At 49.8% G+C, this 14,245-nt stretch overlaps 1 protein-coding gene across 2 annotated transcripts in view; it reads right to left on the bottom strand.

Annotated features, from left to right (window-relative positions):
- PRKCA (protein kinase C alpha) overlaps positions 1 to 14,245 on the bottom strand; it is a 398,747-nt gene that overhangs the window by 17,404 nt on the left and 367,098 nt on the right. The window contains exons 14-16 of one of the 2 annotated variants that reach the window (XM_078438248.2): positions 12,826 to 12,906; positions 4,124 to 4,231; positions 1,201 to 1,341 (exon numbers count right to left, since the gene is read on the bottom strand). In XM_078438248.2, coding sequence (XP_078294374.1) covers positions 1,201 to 1,341; positions 4,124 to 4,231; positions 12,826 to 12,906 — 330 coding nt within the window. Of the gene's footprint in view, positions 1 to 1,200; positions 1,342 to 4,123; positions 4,232 to 4,628; positions 4,756 to 12,825; positions 12,907 to 14,245 lie in introns of those variants that run through there. The other variant, XR_013552221.2, reaches the window with a different exon arrangement.

Below are 14,245 nucleotides of genomic sequence, written 5' to 3' on the forward strand. Positions count from 1 at the left end.
GACACATAAGCACATTTGATGAGGAAGTTGCTGCTCTAAGAATAAAGCTTGTGCCAACCAGTCAGTAACTCAGCCACCCCAGGGGGGTCCCTTTTGCCTGCTCACGGGCGCCTGTCGGAGGAGACAGATGTGGGCTGTGGGACACAGCTGCTCTGCCGTCTCGGGAGCAGGGGCCCCGAGGTCATGGCCCAGTGCCGGCAGAGGCAGTGGCAGAGCTGAAAGGCACGATCCGCTGGCCCCCAGAGGTGGGATGCGGAGGGGTAATGGAGACTCCCCGGGAAGCACTGAAAAGCGGCAGGTGGTATGAGTGAGGAGGCCCGTGTCTTAAAGACTCTCGGTTCACCTCTAGGAATAGAAACGTTAAGACCGGCCGACGCTGGTTACCACCGACAATCAGGAGCCTGGCAGACGGCGGTCACTGAGACGGAGAGATGGTACAGTGGGGGGAAGGACACAGGTCCCAGTGCCAGAACACTGCCTACCAGCTGTGTGTCTTCGGGCAAGTTACTCAGCCTCTCTGTGCCTTAGTTGTCTCAACTGTAAACTGGGGACAACAGGACCCACTCTGTAGGTTGGCTGCGAGGGTTAAATGAGCGACGGGGTGGGCCTGGCGCCCGGGGTTTGTTAAACACGCGCACAGAACTGGAGTCCTGTGGGAAGAGTCTCGACGAAGGTGGCCAAGCCAGAGTGCTGGCTGGCACCCACTCCTTGCAGCGGAGGCCATGGCCAGCGAGGGAACGGCGGCCAGGGCCTGCAGAGGAGCTGGCTAAACTCTGGTTACGCTTCAGGTGCAAGGCTCACCCAGGAGAGCCGCACACACACGAGAAGTCCTGTCAAGGACTCGGAGCAACGGTTACAGCCCCGCTGGGCCTGTGAGTCCATGAAGCCCGATCCCCAAAGCAGGTGTGCCCCCACCGCTCTCTCGGTTCTGGCGGGGGTGGGGGGCACTCCGCAGCCGCCCTACTGGTGGGCACGGGCCCCCGTCCCCGCCGGGTCTGTGCCGACTCTGAAAATCAGCAGGAATCTGGGGGGCTCAAGCCACAGACTGAAGGCAAGGCCGGTACCTGGCCTTTTTTTCTTCCCCACCCCGCAGAGGTCAGGGGTCACCGGCCTCCTCTCTCCAGAGAAACGGAGGGCGCGACGACCCCTCTGGGATTCGGGAAAATGGGGCTCAGGAGCAGGCCACGTCCCCCTACTCACCACTTTGGGCTTGAAGGGCGGCTGGATCTCCCTGTTCTCGAGTTTCTCCCAGTCGATCCTCCGGAAGAAGGCGTGCTCCCGCACGTCCCTCTCCCCCTCGGGCCCGCAACCCAGCCGCTTGCCGGGGTGTTTGGTCATCAGCTGGAAAGCAGCAGAAAAGAGGACACAATGTATACTGTGGTAGCCACAGGTGACGACAGAGTATCGTACAACTGAGATGTGCCGAGAGCACAGAACCTAAGAATCCTCCCCACGAAGAAACAAAAGGTAACTAACTATGTGAGGGGAGGGACGTGTCTACCTGACATGGGGAAATCTCTTCACAGCGGATGGGCATATCAAACCGCCAGGTGGCACATTTTTAGATGTATCGCACAAAGTTTGTCGATTCTACCTCAAAAAAGCTGGACAAAAAAAAATCCGCCCTCCCCCACCACACGCACAAAAAGTAGGAGAAGAAGAGAATGTTGGACAATAGTGCCTTCCCTTCGGCAGCTCTGCCCCCCAGCCCAGACCGTGTGGACGCCCGGAGAGCACCCCAAGAAATCAGCGGCTTGTGCAGACTGACCCCCAACTCACAGATACGGTGCTGATAGTATGGGTCTTTCTATAGTGATTTCTATGATCAAGGAAACAGGGAGACAATCTGGCCCCACAGCCAAACAGAGGAATTTAAATAGGCGTCTTTAGGTATCTGTGTCGAACTGCCTTCCCAGATGTCTATAAAAGCACGTGTGTGAAGAGGTAGGTCATCACTGAAAATTGTGCATCTCATGTGATACTAGTAACAAGCATCAGATGTCTGTTTATTGCTTGGACCAAACCGTATTAATCGAAGACTCGCGGGTTTGGCAAAGTAAATGCCAGGACCAGCAGGTGACTTGTCAATTCCCACGTGCCTAGTGCAGGACGTGGAGGTGAACACGGGCCACCAGCTTGGAGGTCAGGGCCCAGCTCTCCCTGTGTAGATTTGCAAACGGTGCCTGGCCCTTGGAAGACAGGTGATAAATGCATCCCAACTGATCAAACCCACCGGAAAATGTTAGCAGCGTGTTACTTTTCATCTCTCTGGGTCTGACAATAATTTTGTGGCCTGAAGCTTGACTATTAAAAACAGACCAAGTCGGGGCGCCTGGGTGGCGCAGTCGGTTAAGCGTCCGACTTCAGCCAGGTCACGATCTCGCGGTCCGTGAGTTTAAGCCCCGCGTCAGGCTCTGGGCTGATGGCTCGGAGCCTGGAGCCTGTTTCCGATTCTGTGTCTCCCTCTCTCTCTGCCCCTCCCCCATTCATGCTCTGTCTCTCTCTGTCCCAAAAATAAATAAAAAACGTTGAAAAAAAAAAAATTAAAAAAAAAAAAAACAAAAAACAGACCAAGTCATGAGCCAGTAATTTCCGTTCCTAGGTATTTCCTCAACAGAAGCAGTTCATATGTTCCCCAAAATACACAACCTGGAAGTTTCATGGCAGTTCTGTTTGTAACGGCTCCCAAAACTGACGTGGAAACAACCCAAAGGCCCAGCAGCAATAACACGAATGGATAAACTGTGCTGTGGTCACACAGTGGAAGAAATACAGCAAGACAGGATGGAACCACAGACACAGGAAATGGAGAAATCTCACTATCACAGTGTTGGCTCAAAGAAGCCAGGCCCGGGGAAGCGTCCAATGGAAGACTGCATCTGTGTGATGTTCAGAACAGGTGACGCTAATCCGTGCAGGTACAAGTGGGGACGCTGCTTACTTCAAGGGGAGGGGCGGAGCTGTGGGACAGGAAGGGAGGGGGCTTCTAGGGTGTCGGAAACATTCTCTCTCTTCTAATTAATTAAACATGTATTTATTTTTTATTTGAGAGAGACGGAGACAGCACAGGCGGGGGAGGGGCAGACAGGGAGGAAGAGAGAGAATCCTAAGCAGGCTCCATACTGTCTGTGCAGAGCCCAATGCGGGGCTCAAACTCACCAACCTCGAGATCATGCCCTGAGCCCAAATCAAGTCAGACGCTAACTGACTGACCACCCAGGCACCCTTTAAAAAATTAAAAAAAAAAAGCACCTGGGTGGCTCCGTTGGTTGAGTGTATGACTCTTGGTTTCCGCTCAGGTCATTATGTCACAGTTTCATGGGTTTGAACCCCTTGTCAGGCTCTGCACAGACAGCGTGGAGCCTGCATGGGATCCTCTCTCCCTCCCTCTCTCTCTGCCCCTCCCCTGCTTATGCTCTCAAAATAAAGAAATAAAAACATTAAAAAATTTAAAAAAAATTTTTTTTGGATGTTTATTTTTGAGAGAAAGAAAAAGAGCACAAGTTGGGGAGGGATGGGGAAAAGTGGATCAGAAGCAGGCTCTGTGCTGACAGCAGAGAGCCTGCTGTGGGGCTCAAACTTGTGAACTGAAGATCAGTCAGGCAGTTAACTGACTGAACCACCCAGGTGCCCTAAAACATTATTTCTCTTGACCTGAGTGCAACTGCATGGGTGTGTTAGTTTTGTGAAAATTCACTGATTTACGCACTGACGATTGGTGCCCATTTCTGCATGCACGGTTTATCTCAAAAAAAGAGAATCCAATGAAAAATGACCCAAGGCACACCATGTTAGGCAACGGAAGAGAACCAACATTTTCTGAGCGCCCAAGATGACTTCTGGCAACTCACACCACAATTTCACGAGATGGATGAGAAACTAAAACACAGCGCAATTAGCTGCCTGGGCCAGAGTTCCAGGAAGTCCAGGGGACCGGAACCCATTCTCCAGGCCGCCATATTTCCCACTATTCCCTGGGGGTCACCACACTGGAGCCCTTGATGGCAGAAATGAGTGGCATGGGTTTGCAGTGTCTCTGCCGTCTCTCTCAGAAGTGTGGGGAAGGGATTTCCCCAGTCGACCCCCTTGGTCTGTAATTATAAAAGAATTCAGATCTACTTACCCCTTTGCAGATGGAAACAGCCTCCTTGGACAAGGATTTTGGGTAAGAAACATTATGCTCCATTATCGACTGAAACAGCTCGTCTTCATCTTCGCCATCAAATGGAGGCTGTTCCAGAAAACAGAGACATGGGAAAACACGCAGAGTCATTCAAACATGGTGCCTGAAGATCCCACTCAGCGCCAAGAAACAGACAGGGCTTCCCGGCGCACCACGGGCTGCAGGGTTAGCTCAGCGGAGTTGCTGGTTTATTTGATTATCTTTCATTAGGTTGGCGGTTGTGTGTTTTTCACTTTTTCCTCTGTCTCTTTAATTATCCTGCCCCGGGCAACCCAAAACCATCTTTAGGGAAAAATGTTTTTGAGTAATGCTTTTAATGATTTGCAAATAAATTATAATTAATCCATTAATCTTGTAATTATGTGTTAAAAAATTTAATTATAATTAAGTTAGGTTACAGATGGCTCTGCGTGCAGGGGTGGGGGCAGGTGGAGAATGCCAGTACCTTTGGATTCTGAGCATGGGGCGATGGGGCCATCAGAACACGGGCAAAATGGACTTCCTCAGGTCCAGCAATTCACACCAGGGCCCTTCTGACCCAACAGGGAGTTGCTCTGTCGGGAGCCTGGCACCTGCATGGTGGTAGTGATGGGAGCTTAGTTTCTACTGGACACTTCCCTTTCCGCTTCAACCGGGTTTGTAGGAGGTCACGGCTTTAAAGTCAGGAGGATCTGGACCAGAACTCTAGTTCCACCACCTCTTAGCTGGGCGTCCATGGGCGGGCGACCCATCTCTTTAAGATGCAGTTTTCTGATCTGTAAAATGGGGTTCCCTGGTGAGTCTGCAAAACTCCTGCTAGTTTATCACGGAACCATCAGGTGCCTGATGAAGGGCGGTGCCTAGTGGCACTGGTATTTTATTAAGGCACATGAATGGTCTTAGAAGGGGCTGCCAGAATTCTTGGGAGGAGCTGGTGAGCTCAGGACGTCCTTCAAGTTTTCTCCTCCGGCAGGTCTCTAATCCCAAGAGGTCTGGCAAATTACCTGTCACTCTGGAGGGACAGTACACAGGATAAGTGGGTTTATGGGCCATTTCTTAATGTTTCTTTCTGGCTTAGCTAACCTTGGGTTTAGCAGAAGAAAGGCAGACCAGGGGTCAGCTCTCATACAGAGAAGCCCTGTATTTCAATCTCGTTGCATTTTCCTTCTCGTGGAAGAGAGGACTCTCCGTCACTTTGGCTGACATGGTTAGGGCTCTGCTAATGCAGAGTCCAGCTTGAATGTAAACTATATCGCGGGCCACAGATAGCTGTGCAGTAGTCAGCAGGATATCCCTTCTTGTCGAGCATTTCCGAGTAAGAGAGCATTGGAACCAAGCAGAGTGCTCCCCTTGAACCACGACTTGGATCATTCCAACCTGCTCATCTGACCCCCAGCCTTAGTCCTCCCCGACTTTCAGCCCTGAATACGAGTCACCTGTGGGATCAGCACATGGAAGCCACACCCACCAAAGGGAAAGCCACTAAGTCTATCAAGAACCTACCTTGGGACCAGGTAGGGAAGAGCAGGGGGTTGGGACTGGTGCCATTATTTTTGTTTTGTTTTGGTCTAGAAATATAAATAAATAGGCCTCTTTTCCAGTTGCAAGCGCCTGGTATAAGGGATATTTAATTTGGCCAAAGCATGCAGGTGGGTGGGAAGAACTAAAATGCTCTGAGCAGAGCAGGAACAGCCCGCCATGGTGAGTGTCCCTGGGCAGAAGTAACATGGTGCCTGGATGCCCCACGGCAAGGCAGCTGGGCACAGACACCCGCTTGCACGTGCAGATGGTCACCTGGGTCAGCCGGTTTGTGCCACCTCAATCTAGAAAGAACAGAGCAGGACACCCTGTGGGTGTGAGTGGAGCTGCACTGGCCAAGAGCTCCACTGGAGCCCAGTCCTGCTGTCCATCCCACTACATCTTCTCTGCCTGATATCACGCAACCCACTTCTTCAGGACACCTGTGATAGGACACCCACACAACATCCCATTTTCCCATAGATGATCCATAGATGTGGCTGGTTCTTGGCCAAGGAGATTTTCATAGCTAAAGCAAACCTGATACAGTTTCTGCTCAGGGCTGTGAATTGCACACATCCAGGGGGCCCCATTCACTCTGAATTTCCTATGTATTCACTCTCTACAATGTCATGGTGCCCGGGATGGGAGCCAGGCACAGGTTCTGCTCCTGGATAACCAAACAACACTTCTCAATGTGGCCCCTTAGGGCCGCTAGTTGGGAGAAACTACATACTTTGTGGATTTCAATGCAAAATGAAAATGTGGGCCCCTTATTAATTATTAAGAATTTCAAGACGGCAACAGCAGATCATCAAACCAGATGCATGAGGCTCTTGGAGCTTGGGTCCTGTATGACTACATCGGTCACACGCCCGTGAGGCTGGCCAAACGTGGCGGACTTTGCTGAGCAGTGACAGAGGCACCAGGGAGAGTCAACTGGCCTTTTTGGTGCAACTGGCCTTTTGGTACTAGCAACAGGAATGCTCCAGGGGCTGGGTCACAGATAATCCAAGCCAAAGGCTTAAGAGAAATTCTCTGCAAAGGGAAACTCAGACAAACCATCTCCAGGAATCTTTCTCAGCAAGAATCTCCGCGTTTGAAGACGATTAGGTCGATGCAGCTGCCTTTGCCCCGATTCTGATGTAGAAGACAGGAATTTGCGGGGTGGGGGTTGGGGGAATGTTCCATGCAGGGCACTGGGCTGTTGCAGCTGCTTAATTGTCCTCATGGCCTGGGGACCAGCTTGGCCCAGGTGAGCTGTGCCTACTAATGATCAAAGAAGTGCTTGGCCACGAGGCCCCCTCTGTATTCCCCCTGAGAGCAGGACACCTGGCTCCTGACACACCCCAGACAGCATTCCTTACAACTAGCGGGTATTCGTCCTACAGGATACCCCTGGGTCAAGTCTTGCACCCTTTACCCCCTTCTGGAGATGTGCATTAACATTTACACTTTTTTTTTTATTAAAAAAATTTTTTTTTCAAAGCTTATTTTTGAGACAGAGAGAGACACAGAGTGTGAGTGGGGGAGGGTCAGAGAGAGAGGGAGACACCGAATCCGAGGCAGGCTCCAGGCTCCGAGCTGTCAGCACAGAGCCTGACGTGGGGCTTGAACTCACTAATGATGAGATCAGACCTGAGCTGAAGTCGGACACCTAACCAACTGAGCCACCCAGGCGCCCCAACATTTATACTTTTTAAACGTTCTAAGAAGTCCTGCAGTAAAGAAAGCTGTTTAATCCAAATGTGAATCATATAGGCTGGGGATCGAGGACCCTGAGGGCCCTTGGCCTCACCTGTTGTGTTAAGATTTCTAAGCTAGAACAAAAGCCACACGACCACGTGTCCTTGCGGGCAGAGCCTTGGGGTTTCACCCTGCGTCTCATCCCTGTGTGGCCCCAAAGACTGGGGCCTCTCCCGTCAGCACATCCCAGGGTAGACAGGTGCCTCTATCCCTGATGTTCTGTTATCACCCACTTTGAGTCTGTACTGCCTGATGAACAGCCGGTATTTGGGACTGAGCAGCAGTAAGGACAGTGGCAATAGCAGTAACACGTGTTTTCAGGCTCCTTCTGTGTGCCGGGCACCGTGGGGAGCACTGTGCACGTCTGCCTCACATAACCCTCAAAACCACTGTATAGTGTATGTACAATTAAGCCCGTTTTACAGCTGAGCCGGTTGAGGCTGTATTACGTGCTCCGGCCAGGGTCACGGAGCTGGGATGTGGAAGAACCAAGATTCGAGTGCAGACATCTGACTGCGGGGTGCGGGCTCTGAGCCATCTGAGCAACGCCAATGCCTCGCATTTGCTCCGGTGGGTCCGTGGTGAAGGATGGTCCCCTGGCATTGCTGCTGGTGGGGCGGACTGGGAGGTGCTCAGCTGCTGGTCCCCCCTGCACCTAAAGAGGGCGCCACTGGGGCAGGGGTCGGGGAGACCATTTCCGTATCCTGTATAAGGAGTAGTGGTTCTGAAAAGAAACAGGGGCAGTCGCTGTGGCCTGACATGATTCAAGTCATTGTGTAGGATGTCTCCAGCCTAGAGACCTGGCATGATTTCCCAGGCTTATTCCGATGGCTAGATCTCTTGCCTTTGCCACACGTCCTCTGCCAGTCAGCAGAGGCCACCCGAGGACCCACGCTGATGGTGCAGCTGCCATCTTGGTCTTGCTGTAGTGGAGTGCCCTCTGGGATGCTCCTGGGGTGCCCTGCGCCAGGGCTGAAGTGCTCCAGATCTCATTGGTGAGAGTCAGTCACGTGCTCTATCCAATCACGAGTGAGCCGGGAGGTACAATCCGAACATGTGCCAGAAGGAAGATCCCAAATATCTGGTGATAATGAGCAACAATGCTCATCACATCAGAAACGCTCCCTGGAGTCTTCTATTGAATTAAAACCATGTATTCCGGCGGGGAGAGGGATTCCAGGAAGGTTAGCACCCACATTCCTTTTACCTCAATGCAAAAACCGCTCTTACTTTTTTGGGAGCTCTTAGGCCTGTCACATTATTTTCAAATAATGACGCATCATTTGGAGTTTCTTGTTTTTCATGGACTGTTGCAAACGCTTTCTCCGTGGCTACCAGTGTTCCCAGATTAATGCCGCTGAGCTGATCCATCATCCGTCAGGGACGGGCTCACTTGTCCAGGGGCACGTTTACAATGGCTTCCGGGGCGGCACTCTGAGAACTAGCGGCTTCTATAAACGTCTCTGTGCCATATGTCCTTTCTTCCTTCTCTGAATGACTTCCTAAGGTAAAACTTCCCTGGTGTGGGGTTATACAGCCGCAGAATGTGAACATTTTTATGGCTCTTGTTAAGTCTGTCCTAGTGACCCGGGGGAGCATTCTTACAGGTAAGTGCTGCTTAGGCCTTGGCATTGAAGGCAGGTCAGTGGTGAGGTTGTAATTATATTAATTTGCCTTCCCAGGCACCTCGGCTACCGAGCCTGGTGACAACAGGAGGCAATGCGTTGCGGGGGACTAAGTACGTGAACTTTTTGGATTGCTTCTCTCCCCCTCTTTCCTGCATTCCCACGATCATTTTCAAATTTCTACAAATCTGGACTTTGTGTGTCTCAGGCTAAGCCACCTGTTAATAAGTAAAGTCTTGGCTTAGTGTAAAAATGTTCTGACCCAGCGGTGCCCTGCTTAGCAATTTGCAATTTGTGAATTTTAGACAGACAGGTGAGGGATGACGGTTTACTCTTTTCCAAAATGGTTTCTAAATCACGTCCTAGTTCTGCGGTTGATGGGGCCCTGCCATGTTTGTTTACAGGTCACTGATGACCAGTGGTGGGGTGGGAGAGCACCCAAGGACAAGGCAGGCTGAAGTTGGGGGATCAAGTACCCATTACCGGTATATTAGGAACAAAGACAAAGCATAAAGAAGCCTGGTGGAGGGGATCTAAAGAGGAGAGGGCTGGTCCCTTTATGATGAAGCCCGGTGACCGCGTGAAGCTAGGATATGCTCATTACAGTGCTGGGTAAATACTGTTTATGCCTGAAAGTAATCATATTTGTCAAGCAATCCAGGAACTGAAGAAAGACTCAGGCTGTTTATGTTTAACTGCCCCCTTGGCTGCTGACAATAAACATAGCAAATGAGGAGAAAATTGCAATAAACTATCTTTTCTGCTCATCTCTGGCCCTCTGTGATGAAAGGGGACAAATTTAGACCACAACCCCATCAACAGCTTTATAATTAATCTCACTTTTCAACAACAGCATCTATACCCTCTGCTGGGCCTGGAGGCTCCTGCTGCTTTGGGGGGCTCTGGGTAATGAAGGCACAGAGGCTTCATTATCCTTTCTGGGCTGAGTCACAGCCCAGAAATGCATTTAAATTTGCACTGAGTCACAGGGAAGACTAAGAAGTGGGTTTCTGAAATGAAAACACTGTGTTTGGGGCAGGCGCGGTGTGCATTCAGGGGAACAATGGCTGAGTCTGCCATTGTGCCTGAATGTGGGCTGCTTTTAAGACACCCCATTTAAAGAGTGTCACCATTTTCAATAGAGATAATGAAAACTTGAAGGAATCCTATCAGGCAGGCTAATGGAGTCTGAGAAGCAGGTTGGGAAACAGCAAAAATGTGCCAGAATGTTTATGGAAACACTGAGCATGGGGAGGGCATCTTCGAGGGCCTCAGGGACAATCCCCAAGTGACTCAGGGTGTTAAAATGCACCCCCAAGGGGACTCCCCTGCAGGAGGGCAGCATTCCTGAGCTCTCCTCTAGGGAGTGAAGTCCCCCCGAGCTTGGCGAGGAAGGAAGATGGGGGTGAGAGTGTGGCCTGGTGTGTGTGTCCTCGGCGGGGAGGGGGGATGCGGGACTTTGCTGCAGGCCAGGCTCCTGCTGGCCAATCAAGAGTCAGCTCATTTGATCTCTTGTGCAGCGCCCTTGGAAACAGATCCCATTTCCACCCACCCAATCTCTTTTGTTGACATATGCAAATGAGACTCAGTGAAAACAGCATTTGTTTCTGGACTCAAGAGTCAGAGCATTCAAGTGGGACTGAGAAGGGGAACTCAGCTTTTTGTGCCTTCTTGAACAGCGGGACTCTGGGGGGCGGGCGATCATTCAAATTTTATTGTCAGAATTCTAAAGAGGGGAAATTAACTCAAGGGGCAGGCCCCTTGCTGTTGTCTCACTGATGGTGGTTCTGGATAACCTGCTTTTCTGTGCTTAAAAAAATGGGGGGTATTTGGCCTGAGATGAATATTTTTATTGGGGTTAAAAGCCTAAATAATCACAAACCATTTTACTAGCAATCAAGTCTTAACATCACTTCTCCGTTAACGACCAAATGCAAGCTAATGCCCTGAATCTTTTAATACCTAAGAGGCTACTTTAGATCCAAAAGATGTAAGACAAGGGTCATCAATGGCGTCCCACCCCAGAGGGAAAGCCAAAGGTCTGTGATGACTTTCATACTCTTAAGACCTGGGCTTCCCTTCCCTCGCAGACCTCAGTTCCCACTCCCTCTCTAGGCTACTTTGCTCTGGACACACTGGTGGTTTCCTGTCCTTTTTTTTAAAACACGGCCACACACTTCCACCCCAGGGCCTTTGCACTTGCTGTTTCTGTCTCCTGGAATGCTTTTACTGCACACATGCACATGGGCATTCTTTTACTTTTTTCTGGTCCTCACTTTAGCTACACGAGGCCCTCCTTGGCCATCAATAAAATTTCCATCTCCTCCAGCACTACATCTTCTTTTCCTGCTTTGTTACTTTTCCTCTTAGCTTATCACTATTCTGTATTTTCCTTATTTAGCCCGTCTACTGTCTCTAGACTGGGGGCCTCATGAAGGCAAGGGTTCTTGTCTGTTCTGCTTATAGTGATAACCATGCACACAGTACACATTCAAGTATATACTGAATGAATCCACAAATGAGTCAATGGATGTCAAATGCCAGAAAGGGTGATTCCCCCCACCCCCTAGCCTCATCCCAAGGAACAAAGATTCAAAGATTTCCTTGGGCGTAGCTCAGTTGCCCACCACGGGCATTTCTTTCCGTTTTCTCTAAGGCTTTTGGCTATGGAAGGTCAGACTCCCGGACATCAGGGCTTGAGTGCTGGGAATTATAAAAAGCTGCCCAGGGCAGAGTTGTTTTTAGGTAAAACGACAGAGATCTGGTGGACAGATGCTCACCCGACCTGCTTCCCCTCGCTGAGCTCACAGGTACACACATTCTGCTTCCCAGCCCTTTGCGTCTCAGTGAGGGCCATGCAGGAAGGCCAGCAGGCTGCAGGAAGGACAGAGGTGCACCACGCCTCCAGGCCTGGCCCCCGAAACATTCTGTGCAACTTCCCTTCTCTCTGTCTTCACTGGCCAGTTGAGAAAGGAGGGGGTCACTGAAGGAATGTGAGCCCCTAAAAGACGGCAGGGCCAGTGAACGAAAGAAGCCTGCCCTCGAATGACCATGTGGACGACGTAAGATAAATCCGTGTCGTGTGTTAGACTGCGGAGACTTGGGGCTGCTCGTTAACGTGGCCAGTGCGATTTGCCCCGACGACGCAGATATTAAGGCCATCTATTACAGAGCGCCAGCCTAGGCAGTAATCCCCCCGCTTATCTGACCTACGCGGCCTCCCTCAGAGAAACCTAATCTGTCTTTTTTGTAACTGGAGGCTCAGCCTCCATGGACTTTTGTGAAAATGACAATGAACTGCCGAGAGTTAGATACGGAGGGATGGGAAGGAGCTATTAAAACTATTCTTCAAGTTTTACCGTCTTCTTCCTTTGATAACAATCGCGATGATACACAGTGGGCAGCTGCTGGGGTAAAGTGTGCAGACAAACGTGCAGGGACCCGTAACCTAACCCGGGGTTGAGATTCTGAAAACCTACAGACGCCACTGTCGTCCTCCACGGGGCTTTTGTGTACCATACGAAAGCTACGTTGTCCGGGCCCCAGGTTGCAGCTTTCAGTGTGGGTTTTTTATGACCAGGAGATGACTGCTGTGCCTACTGAATATAACCCCCTTTCAAGGCGGGGTGGGGTGGGGGTGGATTTCTCCCTCTTTCACCTGGGTTGGGGAAGTCAGACCAGCAGCAGCCAGGTCCTGCTAATGTGGCCCAAACCGAGCTGAAAGACTCCCGTTATCCAGCAATAAACAAGCATGAAAACGTAGCAGCCCGTTACCTGCCCGGCTAGCATTTCATATAATAGGACGCCGTAGGCCCACCAGTCCACGGATTTCCCATACGGCTGATAAGCGATTATCTGTGGGAAAACACAAACATCGATTACAATTATTGGCGATCAAGAAGCCTGTGTTAGAACAGATACGTCAAGCACGTAGAGCTTTCTGCACTAAGCGGGGAGGGCCCTGCAAATCAGACACACCAGGAACCACCACCCAGGAATTCACTGCCCAAAACCTGTTCGGGAACAGCTCCTCTGAATCCACCCGGAGAAACTACACAGCGCTGTCTGAAGGTTTAATTATCCTCATTGGTGAAAAATACTTGGACAGTGAGGTGGATTTAATTTTCGGAAAAAGCCAGAGGCCATTAGACCCAGGGTCTGGTAAATAAGATAATCAAGCTATGTAACACAATTTTGCTAAAAGTCACAAAGATGATGGCGGTGATAATGTATCTGAAGTTTTTCACAACATTTTTAAAGAGATACAAAATGATCAAATGTAATACTTGAACCTTGTCTGAATCTTGATTCAAACCAAACCAACTGTAAGAAAAAATCAGGAACACTGAAACATGGTCTTGATGATATTAAGAAATTATCACTGATTTTGTTAGGTGGGAAAATGGTATGATGATTAGTTAAAAAGTGTCCTTTGTGTGTATATGTATATATATAAACCACATCTTCTTTATACATTCATCAGCTGATGGACACTTGGGCTCTTTCCATAGTTTGGCTATCGTTGATAGTATACAATGGAATATTACTTGGTGATCACAAAGAATGAAATCTTGCCATTTACAACAACGTGGATGGAACTAGAGTGTATTATGCTAAGCGAAATAAGTCAGAGATAAATATATGATTTCACTCATATGTGGAATTTAAGAAACAAAACAGGGGGCGCCTGGGTGGCTCAGTCGGTTATGCACCTGACTTCGGCTCAGGTCATGATCTCATGGTTCCTGGGTTGAAACCTCACATCGGGCTCTGTGCTGACAGCTCGGAGCCTGGAGCCTGCTTCGGATTCTGTGTCTCCCTCTCTCTCTGCCCCTCCCCCACCCATGCTCTGTTTCTCTCTCTCAAAAATGGATACCCGTTAAAACAAAAAAAGAAACAGATGAACATAGGAGGAGGTAAGGAAAAATAAGATAAAAACAAGGAAAATAAAAGATAAAAATAAGATAAATAAAAATAAAACAAGAGAGGGAGCCAAATTATAAGAGATTCTTAAATACGGAGAAAAAAAACCCTGAGGGTTGCTGGAGGGGAGGTGGGTAGGGTCACAGGCATTAATAAGGGCACTTGTTGGGATGACAGGGTGTTGCATGTAAGTGATGAATTACTAAATTTTACTCCTGAAACCATTATTACGCTCTACATGAACTAACTTGGATTTAAATAAACATTTTTT

This window comes from Panthera onca, chromosome E1, assembly GCF_046562875.1.
Source record: "Panthera onca isolate mPanOnc1 chromosome E1, mPanOnc1 haplotype 2, whole genome shotgun sequence".
NCBI classification, from domain to species: Eukaryota; Metazoa; Chordata; class Mammalia; order Carnivora; family Felidae; genus Panthera; species Panthera onca.